Source organism: Pygocentrus nattereri, chromosome 25 (genome assembly GCF_015220715.1).
Source record: "Pygocentrus nattereri isolate fPygNat1 chromosome 25, fPygNat1.pri, whole genome shotgun sequence".
NCBI lineage: Eukaryota > Metazoa > Chordata > Actinopteri > Characiformes > Serrasalmidae > Pygocentrus > Pygocentrus nattereri.
This window is the reverse complement of record NC_051235.1, coordinates 24,112,804-24,130,698: the sequence shown is the minus strand read 5'-3', so window position 1 is coordinate 24,130,698 and position 17,895 is coordinate 24,112,804. Positions and strand designations below refer to the sequence as shown.

The following is a 17,895-nucleotide window of genomic DNA, read 5'->3' as shown; positions in this document are numbered from 1 at the left end:
ACAGAACAGAATAGCTCCACATTAGAAAAGGAGTTACACAAGGCTGCATACTTTGACCATATTTGCAGAACATATAATGAGAGAAGAAGATCCAGGATTCAAGATTGGTGGAAGAAACATCAGTAACCTCCAACATATACAGATGACACAACACTCATATCAGAAAATCTAGGCGGCATAAAGGTTCTTATAAGGAAGGTTAAAGAACAGATTGAAAACATGGGACTTCAGCTCTATCTAAAGAAGACTGAGGTTATAACAATATGAAAGACCGCTTAACACTAACAGATAAGATGTGGAAATGGTGGACAGCCTTTGCCAAGTCTAATAAATTTTTACCAACAAAGGATCCAGCACTGAAGAAATGTGACACAGATTGACATTTGGCAGGTCAAGGATGAAGGAACTTGAAAAGATCTTCAAATGCAACAATTTGTCTCTACAGACAAAGATCAGAATTGTCCAGACTGTGGTCTTCTTAGGGGTTTCACATCTTATGGATGTGAAAGCTGGACAATAAACAAGTGAGACGAGAAAAGCTTTTGAACTTGGGTGTTGGAGAGAACCTTGGACAACAAAGAAAACAAACAAATGGATCCCAGACCCAATCAAGTTTCATCTCTCACTCAAAGCCCAGATAACCAAATTGAAGCTCTTATTTTGAGCATGTTCTGAAAAGAACTAGTTCACTGGAAAAGATAATTATGCTTGCAACAGCTGAAAGTAAAAGAGAAGACGACCAACTACAAGATAGATGAAAACAATGACAGGAATTCTGAGCCTGAAGACCCAAACAGAAGACAAGGTATTCTGGAGAAACACTGTCCATATGATCAATGGGAGCCAAAAAAAAATCTGGCGGCATTTCAAGAAAAAGTCAACAACTACATATAAGATCATATATTTCAGTATTTTGTGTGCCCACTTTTGTCTTATACGACAGCTTCCATTCTTTTTGGGAGACCTCCAACGTTCAATCTTAGAAGTCAGAAAATGCATTTTCTCTTGATCCAAGTAATCCCAAACACATTCAGTGATGCTGAGGTCTGGACTCTGTGGTGGTCAGTCCATTGTTCTGAGAACACCAGCAGGGTTTTTTTGGGTTTTGAATATTTCTTTTTCACAGTGAGGCTTTCTTGACAGCTACACTTCCTTTCAGACCCATAGTGCTAAATTGTCTTCTCACAGATGGACAGAAATATCTGTGGATTTTTTCACATATGAAGCAAAAGTGGAGCTTGGTTTTCTCCTCTCTCTCAAAGAGGACAATTTTAAATACTGTTTATCGACTGTGGACAGTTTTCGTTGTCTACCAGGTCTTCCATGGTTGTTAACAGTGAGTTTCATTTTCTTTTCCTTTTTGATTTCCCCTTCATTATGCAGGTGGATTATTTTAAACCTAATCTCCTCAGAAACATCTCCTAAAAATTGGTAACGTAGTTTTTGGCTGTTAGACTGGTCTCTGACTTTTGCTCAAAATGCCCTTTCCTGTCCTGGCATGTCCTTTCCTGGGGGGTTTCCATTACTGCTATAACTTTGCATTTTACATTTTTATTTCCTTGAATTTAGCTTTGGCACGTGGCATTATTTATCCCTTTTACATTAGAGTTTGCATGATGCATATATTGTGGGAAAAATACACCTTTTTAACATTGTTTGTGTGTTTGGATCCCTGTTATTTCTAAGTGAAGGCACTGACTACATTTATACTTCTACTGTTCTTCTAATCGTCTGCCCTCTGGTGTACAAAGGTGCTCTCATTATAAAACACTCCTTCAACACTCTCTTAACAGTCTGTGCAGTTACTCACCCAGTTTTGTTCCCAGCATGTGACATGCAGCAGGGTTGCCATATGCCTTCAATCAGAACCCAGCGCTGTTGCATCAAATAAACAATATCCAGTTTTCACAAATAAGGTAATCCCCTATTCATCAAGGCTGAAATACACAGCACCTACTGAGACCAGAGGGACTCATTACATGAGTAGCTTAAGTGACCAACACTCATTTCTGTAGCAGTCATGGTCATGTAATAGTCCCTACTGCTATGTCACTGTCACATAGTTTTTTCTTTCACTCAGGGAAAACAGCACCGAACCACTACACACAAGTAGATCACAAATACTTTAGCGCATTTACTGGAATCAGTGTGACAAAAATAGTTCTTACTGGTTATTTTTTATGATGCTAATTATAAATGGACAATTTCTTAGTCATAATTTAATACCAAGTTTCCTCTATACTGTGGAGAAATCTATTATGTCTGGCACTGTGTTTTCCCTATTTGAATCTCCTATTTTCATCCTTGTCTCTGCCTCAGCACATGGGCACATGGGACGAGCAGGAGCACCAGCATTGACCTGCAGAGTTAAACAAACACTATCTAGAACTCAGTCCTCACTTTATAAGACAAAGAAAGACAGTGGGTAAAAAAGAATTGCACTCAAAGCAGAATAATATTCTGTCGGTTTATGTTGTGATCTTACTTGTGATCTTACATCTACAGATACTTCAGCTTTGGTAAAAAAAATGAAGAGGACTCTTTTTGTCTTTATGCAAAAATCATGGAACTCAACTCTTTTTATTAAGTAGTGAAGTATGGTACACTTATGAAAAAACATTTTCATTTTACCTTTTGATCAATGTTATCCTTTTGTTATTTCCTTTTTCACGTTTTCTTTATGCTATTGCATCTATGTTGTGTTTACAACTTTGATGTATTATTGTTTGTATTTTTTCCATTTTGTTTTACTTGATTTTCCAGATTAATATTAAATGACTTGCCTGTAAAGCTGGTTGAGCTCTGTAAACAAGGTTTATGATACTAATACTGCTAATAATAATAATCATCAACATCATCATCGCAACCACAATAATAATAATAATAATAATAATAATAATAATAATAATAATAATAATAATAATAAGTATTATTATTATTGTTAGTAGTAGTAGTAGTATTCATGTCTGCCATGAAGTGTTTCATGTTGGTATGCAGACTAAAGACCAATTTTTTTACCATGTCCAAATAATAAAAATTAGTTTCTCAAAACTTCGATTGATCAACATCTTGACGTAATATCTAACTGCATTCAAAATCTGTTAAATAATACCATATAAATGAAACCAAATCAATTTCGACGTATCCAGTCAAAATTCAGAAGTCATTACTTCGAGATACCGTGTCAAAATGGTTGCCAGAAGCAGCGAAGTAGCTTCTCTTTCTTCTCTACCTGGCGGGAATCTATATCTCTCAAACGCTCACTTATTATGACCTGAAAGAATAATGACAGTAAATCATCACTAAAACTCACATGGAAACCCCTGATGCCGCCTCTTATGGACACTACAGCAGTCCCTGTCGACACCTCGCGCACGGGGGATTCCCATGTATCTGGCAACCAGTTCTAACCAATGGTTAGAGTGACGCTCAGATAGCGGAAGTAGCAGCGGCTAGATTCGCCAGTTTGGGCACTGCTAGCGAGGTAAGCTCCAAAGCTATTTACAAAATAGAGAAATAAATCTGTATTTACAGAGGCAATGAGAGGCCAGATAGCATGGACGGTTAGTAGTCTCTACAATGAAACGTTAATAGACTTCGGTAGTTAAAAGGGAGTTTCAGAAGAGACATTCGTAACTAGACGGACTTGACTGTGAGAGCTAGCTTTAGCTAACTCCGCTAAGGTGAAGTGCTCAGCGGTGGCTGCTATCTCAACAGCGTTTGTTGTTTTCTGCAGGAGTAAATCACTGTTTCGCTCTCTCAACAAAGACGTAAACACAGAATTAAAAACTAGATCGAACAATACGGAGCCACTGTACGCCTTAGGTTGCCAGCAAGCCGGTAATATTGAAGTTAAACATGTTTAATGAAGCCTTGGAACAGCTTTATCTTCTCCCGCGTCGGCCCCGCCCCAGGGCTTAGTTTCTATGTGAGTGTACGTGTAAACATGTATGTACGTGTTTGTGTTCATAACGCTGTGCATGTATGTATGGGTGGGTGTTAGTGTCGGGGCTGTGTTAAAGCATTATGGGGTCCTGGGGGGTCGCGACAGCAGGGACATTCCAAAAAGCTAAACAGGGCTAAATGTACTAACTAAATCAGCAACCCAGGAATGCAAAACCTCTCACTACTGATTATATGTTCTCTCTACTGCTGAAAGGATGAAGACGTATTCCGAAAAGAAGTAACAGTAACTATTAATGGTCTTATGGTTATTTATAATCAATAAAATCATTACTTTCTTTTTACATTGCAGGTTCATTCTTTGTGCAGCAGAGAGAACATATGACCAGAAGTAAAGTCAGAGAGCTTTGGTGTTCCTAGGTTGTTGTTCAAGTCCATCAGACAATGTTAAGCTCCCTTCCTTATAATGGATTTAAGTGTGAAGGAAAAAAAAACGTAAAAATTTTTACTTTTAGATTTTCGTAAAACTTTTACTTTCTTTTCGGGTCATGATCAGTCTTTACTGCTGAAAGGATGAACCTGTGATTCAGAAATCTGCATGTCGCAGGATGTCCAGTCTTTGTTGCTTAGATGTTATTTGGCCATTCTTTGATTTTCATTTTGCTGTTATTGCATTCTTTTTATAAAGCTTGTAGTATGGCTTCTTATTTTGTAATGCAGTGTATTTAATGCTAAATTTAATCATCTCTTCAATGTCAATAAAACATTTAAACAATTGTCTGCCGATACCCATTGATTGTGTGTCTCCACTCAAAGTATATTGCAGCTTTAGAATATTCTAGTGCTTTTTATACATTTATATTACTGTATGCTTACATTTTTAACATTTTCCCATATCTTTCATTCCCTCTTTTGCAAATATAGATGGCGTGTAGTGACACAAAATCCAGTCTTGATGATTCATGCAATGAATATATGTGGCAGTCCAGCTGTGCGGCAGCTATGGAGAAGGAGCGGGAGTCCTACCTGAGCCCCACAGAGAACCCCTCCACCCTCAGTGTGTCAGCCAGCCTCCAGCCAGACCAGCAGGGCTATGATGTTGATTTTGATCCCCCACTGGAAAGCAAGTATGAGTGTCCCATCTGCTTGATGGGCCTGAGGTCAGCTGTGCAGACACCATGTGGCCATCGATTCTGCAATAGCTGTATTAAGAAATCCATCAGGTGACCAACTTTAGCATTTAATGTAAAAAAAAAAAAAGAAATCTATGGTTTTAAATATAGCTTTACTTAATAGCACAGTAAACAGTCATTTAAAGAGGAATTTAGATTGAATTTTACAGTTTAGGTGACAGGAACCAGGAGTTGCAATGTCTGTAATGTGAATATAGACTGTCCAAAATCACTATTGTGTCTAATTTTTTAAATATCTTTTTATAATTTTTTAAATCTGACGAAAACAAAAAATAGTTTTCTTTGGTGTCTGCTTTAAATGAATACATAAACACTTCATCTCAGAACTATGGCAAAACGATATCTCAGGCAACTTTTTAACTATTTCATGTGATAACATTTTGTGAAGGAATATTTTAGAGGCATTAAACTCTGGTTCCTATCACCACTACTGTGAACACTCTATCAGTTTCTCTAAAATACATTTTTTCACATACTATCTTTCTGAATTATTTTGTTTATGTTTTAACAATTAAATTACATGGAAGCTTTGAGCAACTGGTGTAAGTCCCTTTCAAGATTAAATGATCTGTTAGGTCAATAAAGCTCTTTGAAACTGTGCTCTGAGCTTTTAAATATACTTTGGCCTTCTTTTTTCAGTATGGTTCTGCTTAAGTTTGAAAAGTACAGTCTTAAAGCAAACACTGATTACAGCTTTTAAATGTGTTTTGTCTTGAATTTTTGATGTCATTATACCTGTGGCCAAGCAAAACTTTGACACTGTTCTTTAACTTTCTGGTAGGGACACAGGGCAGAAGTGTCCAGTTGACAATGAAGTGCTGACAGAGGATCAGCTTTTCCCTGATAACTTTGCCAAGAGAGAAATTTTGTCTCTCACTGTACGCTGTCGAAATGTTGGCTGTAATGAGAAAATGGAGCTCAGGAACTTAGAGGTAAATTCCACTCATTCTGATGAACATCCTGCCTGTTCCTAGAGCTGCTGATGCCATTAGTTCCCCATTAATGCCCATACGTTACCTTCATGAGTAGTTTCCTTTGTATGAAAAATGCAACAAAGTTTAAAAAGGCATTCTTACTAAGAAGTGAAACCTTTACTGATACCAGTGAAAAATCTGGTGTGCAGGCAACCACACATTTTACACTGCTTAGTTTATGGTCTTTCAGCATGTTGGTTAAAGGATATGTATGTATTTTGCTTCTGCAGAATCATGTGCCCCACTGTAAGTTTGCCACAGTGCCTTGCCATCAGTGCAAGGAATCAGTGTGTAAGAGTGAGCTGGAAGAGCACATCAACCATGAATGTTTACGCCGCCTTGTCACTTGCCCTGACTGTGCAGCCAACATCATAATTGCTGATAAACAGGTGAAGAAACCCTAAATGTCAATTTTTTAATAGTTTATTCTTGAGGTCAGTCTACCACCAAATAATTCTGCAAGTTATGAATCTGAAATCTGACTCTTGCCCATTCATTTTTGTCTCTCTCTGCAGTTTCATGAGCAGATGTGTCCCTTTGCAAATACAGTATGTGAATACTGTAACATGGAGCTCATTCGGGATCAGGTGAGCAAAATGTGTTTTTAAGTGTGCATGATAAGTACAAAATTTTTTAGTGAAGTTACATGCAACTGATTTCTTCTTTTTCTTCTTCTTTTTCTCATTTTTATCCACTAACATATCCCACAGTTTGTTTTTTTTTGCGATATTGCTACCGTTGCAGCTCTGGAATGTTCAGTCTGATCAGGAATGGTGTCCTTTTTGATCACAGTACAATTTTCTTACAACTATTGTGAAATAATTAATTTTCTCCAATTTCTCCCAAATGGTTGTGCACCCAGCTTATATAACAATGAAACAAGTCCAATAGCAACACCCATTTAACTATGTGGCATATCTTAGCAACACCTTAGCAGCCACCTGGAATAGGATAGCAGCAGCTCTGGAATGTTCAGTCTGATCATGAATGGTGTGCTTGTATACAGCTTTTTGATTGTACGTACAGTTTTTGTACAGTCATCGTTAAATGACCCCCCCCCCCCCAATAGAAGTGAATGAGGGGCAAAAGTGTATACACGCAGCTTAAATCATAATGTAATAAGTCTGTTACAAACACCCAGTTATTCATTTGAGATATCCTAGCAACCCCTGAGCAACAGCCTGGAATACCATGGCAACAACCTAGCAACCCCCAGGCACCCACCATAAGGTTGCAACGATCTAGCAGCATGTTAGCAATCACCTGGAATTCTTAACAACCACGTGAGATACAATAGCAACTGCCTAGCAACACCCTAGCAACCACTTGGTATACCATAGCCACCACGTAGCAACGCCTTAGCAACTGCTTAAAATACCATAGTAACCGTTTGGCTGTATCCTAGTAACTGCCTGGACGCTTTTTAAGCTGTGCAATTTCTTCAGGAAGTGAACTTTTAAAGTTCCTTGTATTTTTCTTATTTTTCCTTATGGATTAATGCTACCTGTGCTAACCTGTCCCATGTTTTTTAAAATATTGACATTATTCCATCTCCAGAATGTTTCATTTGATCTGAAATAGTGTGATTATGTACAGTATTTTGATTGGACATATGATTTTGTACAGTTATTGTTAAATTACATTTTTTTTCCCCCTTAAGGATAAATGGTTTGCACACCCAGCTTAAACTATAATGATACAAGTCCTTTAGCAACATCCTATTTGCCATGTAGAATATCATATCACCCACCTAGCAACCAATTTGGATAACATAGCAATTGCCTAGGAACTCTTTTTGAATTGTTTAAGCTGTTTAATCACTTTGTTTTCTTCAGGAAATGCTTTTTTTTCTAGTTTATAATACTGTATTTGTTGTTTTTAGTTGGCATCCCACTGTGACACAGACTGTCCAAAAGCTCCTGTTGCCTGTACTTTTAGCATGTTTGGCTGTCGAGAAAAGGTAATGCAGTGTTGCAGACATTACAAGACATTATGCTTTGCTAGATTACAATGTGTTTCCAATTTATGAGATACACCTATCTTGTACCTACACTCACTGGTCATTTTATTAAATGCAGTGTTGATGTAAATGAACCCTGAAAGTACTCCATGCAAACCATAACAAGTTATTAATATTCCCTCATGTGACATAATTGAACTTTTATAAATAATGGGTAGATAGATTAGATTGTTCAGATATCTAGAAAGGTAGAGATCATGCCTGTTCAAAAAGCTGCCTACATTATGGTGTACCTTTCAGGATATCCTCAGACCACAGTGTCTGGTTTCAAACAGACAAAACTTTAGATCTCAGGAAAAACACTATCATATCTCACCTCTCCTACAGTTTGACATCATGTGAAAAAAGGGGTGGGCAACATGACATTGTTTCTATCATTATCGTAATAAATTTTGTCACAATACGCTTTTATGAGCATATTGTGGATGCCGTCATTAGTGCAACACTGAATAACTGCATGATTCATGACCAAGTCAGCATAATTAGGCCTGTTTAATTGGATTTAGTGCATTATAGTTGTGGATTTGTAAAAAATTATTATTATTATTATTTTTATTATTATTATTATCATTGTATCTTTATTTGGGGCTCTACAAGTTGTATTTTTGTCCGTTCTAACTTATAAAATCTCAGAAAAACTAAAAACCATGGTGCATATTGTTATTGTTTATCGTGAAAATGTCTTGAAGTATCATGATATTTTTTTGCCATATCGCCCACCCAAATGCAAAATGGCCTTAGACAGGAGGTGCAAGGTAATTTCTTTTTTTTCCAACCAGATTAATTGCAGTTTCATGGTCAAATTCAAGATACCAGATGAGAGTATACTACATTATACTACAACTGTTACTACTACAGTATTGCACTATTTGCCTTTGTGTCCACTGTAATTTTAGGGACAGTCTCAAAATTACTGGAAGAAAATTTATGTGAACACTTGTGGAAATAAAGAACTAAATGGTAAAAAAAGAAAAAAGTACTCTTACATAGGGAAGTCCCAATTTAACCGTTTACCACAGTTATTTTCCACACGGTTACCCAAATGACAGGATTCTGTTTCCGGTGCAAGCCTAGTTAGTGGGTGTTGCGCTGGTATGAGTGTATCGGGTGCAGCAATGTTGCTGTCATTTTTCAACACATCAGTGAGTGCAAGCATGTAATGAATTGGTGACTTTTTTTTTCTTAACCCAATTATTTGCTTGAATATTTCTGTATGTATTCAGAGAACTAATGACTGAGGTGTTTTTTTTTTTTTTTTTGTTTGTTTGTTTTTTTTGTCCAAGATGTTGAGAAACGACCTGGCCCTTCACATGCAAGAGTTCACGCAGATGCATATGCGCTACATGGCTGAATTCCTTCGTAACCAGACCATAAATGGCTTCATCCCTGTATCTTCTGCCTCAGCGTCTTCTCCTGCAGATGAACATAGTGCGTCCGCTAGGCCAGCAGAACAGTGTCAGTGTAGCCAGGAGCTGCTTCAGCTGCGTGAGACTGTCCTGCAGCTGGAGAGTCGGCTGGTTATTCAGGACCAAAAACTGCGGGAGCTGAGCATCCGATACGAGACGCAGTCCACTCAGATGACAGAGCTGCGCAAGAAGCTGGCCTCACTGGAGGAATCCACACGTGAACTGGAGGCCCAGCAGTATCAGGGCGTCTACGTATGGCGGCTGGAGGGGTTTTCAGGCCATCTTCGCAACCAGGAAGCAGGCCACCCTGTGGTCCTCCATAGCCCACCCTTCTACACCGGTCGACCAGGCTATAAACTCTGCCTGCGACTGCACCTCCAAACCCCCAGTGCTCCCCGCTGTTCCAACTACATCTCTTTGTTTGTGCACACCATGCAGGGGGAGTTTGACAGCCAGCTGTCCTGGCCACTCCAGGGCACCATCCGACTTGCTGTGCTGGATCAGACAGAGGGGCAGCACCACGTGGAGGTGATGGAGACCAAGCCCGACCTCCAGGCCTTCCAGAGGCCCACGGTCCAGCGCAACCCCAAAGGTTTCGGCTACGTCACCTTCATGCAACTGCAGGCCTTGCGCCAGAGAGGCTTCCTGAGAGACGATGTGTTATTGGTACGCTGTGAGGTCACACCACGCTTTGATGTGAGCCTGAGGAGGGAGGGAGTGCAGCCCAGAGGCCCTGAGGCATCGCTTTGAGGCTTTTCAAGTCTCTCCTACTTCATTTATACCCTACAAGTTCTCATAGACACACCCTTTTAAAAAGAAGATATCAATGGAGACCCCTTTGAAGAAACAAATGTTTTTTTTTTTTTTTAGATTAATACATAGGTTCTCAGTGGCCTTTGTTGAGTGAGTGAGCATGAACTAGATAGTACTGAGCTTGGTCTGTTGAAGGCTGTATTTTGTTTCTGAAAGCAAACAGCGTAGAGTTAAAAGTAATTTTGGAGTGTTTCTATTTCAGAAGCGCTCCCAGATGATGCTTGAAAAGGAGCTTGCCAGCATCACAAGTTTTGCTGCTGTGAGTACCAATGAGAAATCATAGAGCTCATTGAGACTTTTTTTATGAACTTCATGTCTAAAATCAGTATCCCTTGAGGTGGTTAACATCTCCAGGAAACAAGTTAATGGTGCACAATGAAACAAATACTTATAGACACCTTTGCCCATAATGCACTCAGTAGAATACATAAAAGTAAAAGGACATCACACATCATATCAACGTCATCACGTCATATAAACAGCTTAGTTAAGATTAGTTCAGATTGTGCTGTTTGACAGATGACAAAAACTGTCCATTTCTGCCTTATGTATTGTTCAGCAAAATGATTCAAAGGCATTTTTAAGACTATTATTTAAAAGTATGCCATGTAGCATGAACAGCAGAGTCTTTGGCCTTCACAGGATGAAAGAAGTGTTTGAATCACATAAATCTCATATATCTATATGATTTATATAGTTACATTTGCTGTTAGAACAAAACCTCATACATCAAAAGTACAAAGCAGCAAAAATGAACCTATGAGGTTTTGTTCTGACCACAGCAAAAATATTCAGGCTAGGAACAGAACAGAGTCAAAGACACTGAGAGACTTCATCAAGATACCCGCCAGGTGAACCATGTTAAACGCCTCTCTTTGTATTAACCTTTTTAAATTTTATTTCATACCCAAGATGTTGAACACACGAGCTTCAAAAATCATTGCATAGGTGTGTTGAGATGGGCTTATGAAGACTAAATACGTGACCTAATATTCACACATGGTACTGACTAATTCTATGTTTTTTGTTGAGATATGTTGATTTTTTGGTGTATATAACCAATAAACATTTTAATATATGAAAAATAAATTTTTGCATAAATGTAAAAGTTGTGTCATTTTTATATTACTATTTGAAGGGCAGGTTCTTTGTTTTTTGTTCATAATGTTTCTGGTTTAAAGGGGAGCCTCATTGTTAAGACTTACATGCTTTAAAGTAGTGTACATGTCCAAAGCGATTAAGATGTGATATATAAACCAAATGAAAATGTTTTCTTTGTTATAAAAATGTGCAGCATGGGTCTTTTGCCAAATAAGACAAAAATGTTTTTTTCTCTTTGGCTAGAGAGTGAAGTTAACAAAGTTGGAAAGGCAGAAGGATATATGTTTGAGGTATTACAGCTGTATTGGATATTTAGCTTGATGTTCTTCTTAAAGGACGAGAGAGGGAGCAACTATTGCCGCAACAAAAATGGCACACAGGGATTTTGTCAGTTTTTAACAGTATTTGCTTGGTTTATACAACATATATGCATGCTTGGCATGTACAGTCATGGCCAGAAGTTTTGAGAATGACACAAATATTATATTTTCACATGATCTGCTGCCCTCTGGTTTTTATGTGTGTTTGTCGGATGTTTTTATCACATACAGAAATATAATTGCAATCATATTATGAGTAACAAAAGCTTTTATTGACAGAATGAGTTAATGCAGCAAGTCAATATTTGCAGTGTTGACCCTTCTTATTCAGGACCTCTGCAATTCTCCCTGGCATGCTCTCAATCAACTTCTGGACCAAATCCTGACTGATAACAGTCCATTCTTGCACAATCAATGCTTGCATTTTGTCAGAATTTGTAGGTTTTTGTTTGTCCACCCTTCTCTTGATGATTGACCACAAGTTCTCAATGGGACTAAGATCTGGGGAGTTTCCAGGCCATGGACCCAAAATCTCTATGTTTTGTTCCCTGAGCCATTTAGTTATCACCTTTGCTTTATGGCAAGGTGCTCCATCATGCTGGAAAAGGCATTGTTGATCACCAAACTGCTCTTGGACGGTTGGGAGAAGTTGCTCTTGGAGGACATTCTGGTACCATTCTTTATTCATGGCTGTGTTTTTAGGCAAGACTGCGAGAGAGCCGATTCTTTTGACTGAGAAGCAACCCCACACATGAATGGTTTCAGGATGCTTTACAGTTGGCATGAGACAAGACTGGTGGTAGCGCTCACCTCGTCTTCTCTGAACAAGCTGTTTTCCAGATGTCCCAAACAATCGGAAAAGGGATTCATCAGAGAAAATGACTTTACCCCAGTCCTCAGCAGTCCACTCCCTTTACCTTTTGCAGAATATCAGTCTGTCCCTGATGTTTTTTCTGGAGAGAAGTGGCTTCTTTGCTGCCCTCCTTGAGACCAGGCCTTGCTCCAAGAGTCTCCGCCTCACAGTGCGTGCAGATGCACTCACAGCTGCCTGCTGCCATTCCTGAGCAAGCTCTGCACTGCTGGTAGCCCAATCCCGTAGCTGAAACACTTTTAAGAGACGGTCCTGGCGCTTGCTGGTCTTTCTTGGGCGCCCTGGAGCCTTTTTGGCAACAATGGAACCTCTCTCCTTGAAGTTCTTGATGATGCGATAGATTGTTGACTGAGGTGCAATCTTTCTAGCTGCGATACTCTTCCCTGTTAGGCCATTTTTGTGCAGTGTAATGATGACTGCACGTGTTTCTTTAGAGATAACCATGGTTAACAGAAGAGAAACAATGATGCCAAGCACCAGCCTCCTTTTAAAGTGTCCAGTGGTGTCATTCTTACTTAATCATGACAGATTGATCTTGTCCTCATCAACACCCACACCTGTGTTAATGGAGCAATCACTGAAACGATGTTAGCTGGTCCTTTTAAGGCAGGGCTGCAATGAAGTTGAAATGTGTTTTGGGGGATAAAGTTCATTTTCTAGGCAAATATTGACTTTGCAATTAATTGCTGTTAAGCTGATCACTCTTTATAACATTCTGGAGTATATGCAAATTGCCATTATAAAAACTGAAGCAGTAGACTTTGTAAAAATTAATATTTGTATCATTCTCAAAACTTTTGGCCATGACTGTACACCAGGTTGAGGCTTGTATGTCTTGGTTTCCCTTTATAATAATTGTACACGCAGTGATCTCTCAACAGCTTTGGCTCTCAAAATGTGTGACTGCCTTGAGAGAGATATCCCTGTTGTGTTCTTCTCTTATTTCATCAATGGTCTCATAGCTTTCTACTAACCCACAATGCCTCCTATCAGTAACGGAGAGCTGCATGTTGGACATTGCAGATAGGCTATTAGCCACAGTGTGGCGCCGTAGGCTGGCCCCTCTATCCGGATACATCTCTCCGTCCTGCTCCATTAAAGGTGACAGAAGAGAGCTCTCTGAAATGTGCTGTGTAATCTTTATCTCTGGTTGGATGAAGTGTCTGGTTTCTTTGGTTTGTTCTGCGTTGCCTGGAAGAATGAGAGAAAAGGTAACAAGTAATTAGAAGTACTAAAAATAAAGGTGCTGAAAAAGGATGCAATACAAGAACCCCTTTCAGTTCCTCAAAGAGCTTTTCAAGACATGGTTCTTCAAAGCACCATTTACAATACCTACAATATACCTAAAAAATATGTAAATATATATAACCCCCATATCCTGCAGTGGAGCGGGACCAGTTTTTGTGGTAGATAAAACTGAGGGTCGATGCAAGTGCTAAATGAAATGGCACTTGAGCGCATGTAAGTGTTCATGTAATGCATTACTTTTGTGTTTACTGTTCCACAGATAGGGAGAAACCACCATTTCCAGCATCTTCTCAAGTCGATAGTATTCCACTGAGGGGCCCCTTGGTTCATGGACTCCCTGAGCACACACATAAGCACAAACAGTAAATGTGAGTGTGTATCTGGTATCAAAGCAATGTGTCTATGTGCATGCAGGAGGCAATCTCACCTGCAGGACAAGCAACATCTGCCTGATAGACGTGGGAAGTAGAGATAAGTTGGTGGGCAGCAAATCCTCCAGAGGAACCCTCATCAGGACCAAATCTCTGAAGGCCAGCAGGGACATCTGCCTCACTGTCAGCTCCTGACCCTGAGAGAAAACAGTTAAATAAAGACACAGGTGGGTTATAATTTTTAACCATGCAGTGTAATTTGGTCCCGTTTTATAGATAGCACTGTGTTAAGAAGTTTATTTGGGTCCATGAATACGGTGCTGCTTGTAGAGTAAAACATATTTTAAACACAGGTGGAGCATCCTTTTGAAACTCTTTTGGCTCAGCTCAGTGTCCGCACAATGCGCTTTCACTAAAGCCACCCTCTTAGCTTGTTATAACAAGCTAAATTTGATTAGTAGGAGAGATTTAATGGAAAATATTATCAATAACATAAGCTAGGGATGTGCTGTCCGACTAACTCTGATCTTTAAGTAACTGCTAGTGTTCATTAACAGTCTTCCCAGTACATGTAAGGAAAAGATATAGTACTTTGGCCAAATGCATGGACCCATTTAGGTGACACTGCCTATAAGTGGTTTTGGAAATATCCCATTTTCGAGGTGAGGGCACATGAACGCCACAATGTCGTGTTTACTAGTGGGAAATTCTAGTGGGGATTTTTCAACGAGCCCTGAATTTCCAGATAGTGGGTGTCAAAAAAGTAATAGTAGTTGATGATAGTATGTCCTAAAGGAGAAAGGTCTAACTGCAGACCTGCAGTACTGCACTCTCAGAACCGCACTCTTCGCTCTGGTTCTAATGTTCAAGCGTGGTCAAGAGGCTAAGTAGCTACTCTACATTGTATTATATGGAAGGCTGTGCATATCATTTTTCGAAAACTTTAAACACTATGGCTCAATCCAGAATGGTTATGAAATTTGGACTTCTACACAAAAACAGCGCACTGTATATCCTGTAGGCTCTTTGTTAGATATATTATGCACTATTTTGTGCCAGAGTTAGACCTATACAGTGCATTACAGAGGGAGTACGGAGCCATTTGCATAGTTGATCATGAAATATAAGGCAGTATGTGGTGCGGTCGGGCCAGAGAGATTGTGTGTGTAAATGACTGGCTAATCAGTAATGATTTATACCTGTGCATGTTTAATGGCAGCTCAACACCACAGTATGCTTTGTGCAAAACAAAAGTGAATAAAAACATTAGGGTGCCTCTTCAGACGTGAGCTAACACTAAAGCTAACTGGTACAACACAATGCTGATGAGGACTTGCCTTACACTGGATATTTTATTTCTCAGTGGATGATAGGTCAACATATTTTTCAGAAAATATATTTTCACTGTTTTGGGCCTGACCAACATCAGCAAAACCAGTAGGCTTAGTTAGCAATTACACCTGTCTTTAGATCATGTCCTCACAGCACTTATGTTAAGCAGAGGATTTTATGGTTTTAAAAGGGAATTCAGCTACATTTTCTAAACTTCTGTATAATTCAGTCCTTGAGATATAAACAGGGTCATTCAGGGTGGTTTGATGTAAAATAGTTAATTGCAGAGAAACCTAAAGACTGATTTCTTTATAGTGGTGGTCATAGGAACCATGGGTCACTATGTCTGTGCCACAAATATAGCCATTTTATTTACTATACAAAACACCATTGAACCGTTATGTCCTTTTAGGTTTTATATGCAGTGTTGATAATGGTAAAGTGCAAGATCTGAAAATATTAAGTATTCTTTGGGAACTATTGCTGCTGAATTTACAGTTACATGTTAAACAAACAAGCAAAAAAAGATTGCTGAGGTGGCTTAACACATTTTTGAGTGGTTAAGTACATGTTTTCTAAATGCAGCCCTTTTGGGATCACTATACAGCTGTGCTTTGAGGCAAAAGCGTGGTGATTTAAGTATGTAATTTGGACAGAAATTGATCAGTCAGTAACAGAATTGGTGGGCAATCGACTTCATCTAGGATAAGGTGGCCTTTGTCTATCATATTAATATGCACATAAGTTCTTAAATTATGTAATTCAAGTGATTTTAAGACAATGTATGTTGGCTTACCTGCAGTGGATAAAAAATAGCCTGCAGTGTGGGCAAAATCTCAGAGAAAAATCGCAGCCATACATCAGCCAAGAAAAAGAGTTGACTCTCCCCTAAGGAGAAGTGAAATGGATGATCATGAATCTATTCATGATATCAATCTATTATGCTCTGCACTCATGTACAGTACACTGAATCTGCCAGAGCTCATTTCTTACCTTCATACAGCAGCACCTCCTCCAAAATAAATCTAAGACCTTTATTCAGAAGCTGATTCTGTTAGCAAGAAAAGAGACCTAAGATTACCTCAACTGGGAAAGGTTTCAAAACAACATATTAGTGTTAAAGGCTATTTTAACTGGTCAGTTTGAGCTACAGTATTTGAAATGCTAATATGTTGTACCACACTGAAGTGAAATACTGTTGGGAAAACAAATTGTGGTACAGAAATACAAATCCTGCCTGTTTTAAGTCTGTTTCAGTCTTTCTTTTGGGACCAGAGTGCTGGCGCCAGGAGCTAAAGATAGAGTGTACCTGGAAATACTCCTTGATGAACGAGCCCATTTCTGTTTTTAGAAGCCATCTGACAAGGCAGAGAAAAAGAGCATGTGGGTTCGTGTGTATGGGTTTTTTACACAGACGTTTAACTTTGGATATAATTGCTCTCAGAATGAGACCTCATATTTCCAAATAAGTCATTTCACAAGGAAAAAATTTTCTTAACTGTTAATATAAGAGTATTTTCTTATAAGTCATTTTGGAGGTAGCTCTCAGAGGAACTAGTCTCTTCAGATATCACCACCACTGTGAACAATTCTGACTTTGTACATTTTTTTCTAGTGCATTTCACATCACCACTCTGAGTGACTAGGTTTACATCTTAACTGTTTAATTTTGCAAAAACTTTGAAAAATCAATGAAATTGTCCTCTAAGCTAATTGTTTACCTCTTAACCTGGAACGGTCTGTGTGTACGTCCATGCTTAAATTCCTCACTTTAGTAACTAAATAACATAGTCAGTTTCATAGTAGTAAGGTTTTAAATTAATATCTGAATAGTAACCAGTTTAAATAGTCAATGTATTTCTCATTAAGCATGCTATTTATGCAGGGCTTGTTTAGTGTGCATACCTGATACTTTCGTTTAAGCAGTAGAGTTCATTCATCTGCAGCCCCTCTCCTTGAAACACCTTGATGACTGCAGAGTAGATGCTAAAACAGTATTTATAATTTACCAATACTGTTTCTTCATAATCATATATTTCATAACAGTTATTTCAAAGAAATAGCAAAATGTAGCTTTAATGATGTGTTTAGTAAATGATTCTTATCTGGTCTTTTTTAAGTACAGCAATCGCAGCTTTTGTCTATACAATATGTCATTTCAGTTGGTTTTAGTGCTGTCTGGATACAAGGTGTGATCTCCAGTCACCTGTTCATGTCACTGACAGAAGAGTCTTGCAGCGTGCTGGAGCCAGACTGCAGCTGAGGAAGGAGAGGCAGAGGCATGGAGCTCAGGCTGTGGACCCGCCGATGACCTGAGGTCATCATCCTCACTCCAGGTAGATG

The 17,895-nt window shown here is 38.8% G+C and overlaps 2 protein-coding genes across 5 annotated transcripts; one reads left to right on the top strand and one right to left on the bottom strand.

Moving 5' to 3' along the window:
- The first annotated feature begins 3,429 nt into the window (after positions 1–3,429).
- On the top strand, positions 3,430–14,392 carry traf6 (TNF receptor-associated factor 6). Of its 4 annotated transcripts, XR_005129632.1 has the most exons (8): positions 3,745–3,928; positions 4,828–5,126; positions 5,878–6,028; positions 6,301–6,459; positions 6,586–6,657; positions 7,953–8,030; positions 9,374–10,568; positions 14,264–14,392. XR_005129632.1 is itself a non-coding variant. In XM_017716422.2 (7 exons), exons 2-7 carry the CDS (start codon positions 4,828–4,830, stop codon positions 10,244–10,246), a joined length of 1,632 nt encoding a protein of 543 aa, XP_017571911.1. In that variant the 5' UTR covers positions 3,430–3,484; the 3' UTR covers positions 10,247–11,417. The 4 variants fall into 4 exon arrangements, 3 of the variants coding, with proteins under 3 accessions (XP_017571911.1, XP_037390389.1, XP_017571912.1); XM_017716422.2 differs by lacking the exons at positions 3,745–3,928; positions 14,264–14,392 and adding an exon at positions 3,430–3,484 and having other exon boundaries at positions 9,374–11,417; XM_037534492.1 differs by lacking the exon at positions 14,264–14,392 and having other exon boundaries at positions 9,374–11,417.
- Positions 13,476–17,874, bottom strand: LOC108438552 (proline-rich protein 5-like). The gene is made up of 7 exons (XM_037534302.1): positions 17,759–17,874; positions 16,862–16,910; positions 16,546–16,603; positions 16,349–16,440; positions 14,277–14,417; positions 14,099–14,186; positions 13,476–13,792 (listed from the first exon to the last, which is right to left on the bottom strand). The coding sequence occupies exons 1-7, from the start codon at positions 17,872–17,874 to the stop codon at positions 13,476–13,478; spliced, it is 861 nt and encodes a 286-aa protein (XP_037390199.1).
- Between the last annotated feature and the right edge of the window lie 21 nt (positions 17,875–17,895).

Bases quoted from the DNA above. Each gene is read 5' to 3' on its own strand.
- traf6 (XM_037534492.1), top strand. From the start codon at position 3,866: ATGAAGCCTTGGAACAGCTTTATCTTCTCCCGCGTCGGCCCCGCCCCA. The intron at 6,658-7,952 runs GTGAGCAAAATG...TGTTGTTTTTAG, and splicing joins TGGAGCTCATTCGGGATCAG to TTGGCATCCCACTGTGACAC. The intron at 8,031-9,373 runs GTAATGCAGTGT...TTTTTGTCCAAG, and splicing joins TGTTTGGCTGTCGAGAAAAG to ATGTTGAGAAACGACCTGGC.
- LOC108438552 (XM_037534302.1), bottom strand. From the start codon at position 17,874: ATGACCTCAGGTCATCGGCGGGTCCACAGCCTGAGCTCCATGCCTCTG. The intron at 16,441-16,545 runs GTAAGAAATGAG...ACTTCTCCTTAG, and splicing joins GGAGGTGCTGCTGTATGAAG to GGGAGAGTCAACTCTTTTTC. The intron at 13,793-14,098 runs GTAAACACAAAA...TCATTCTTCCAG, and splicing joins TTCTCCCTATCTGTGGAACA to GCAACGCAGAACAAACCAAA.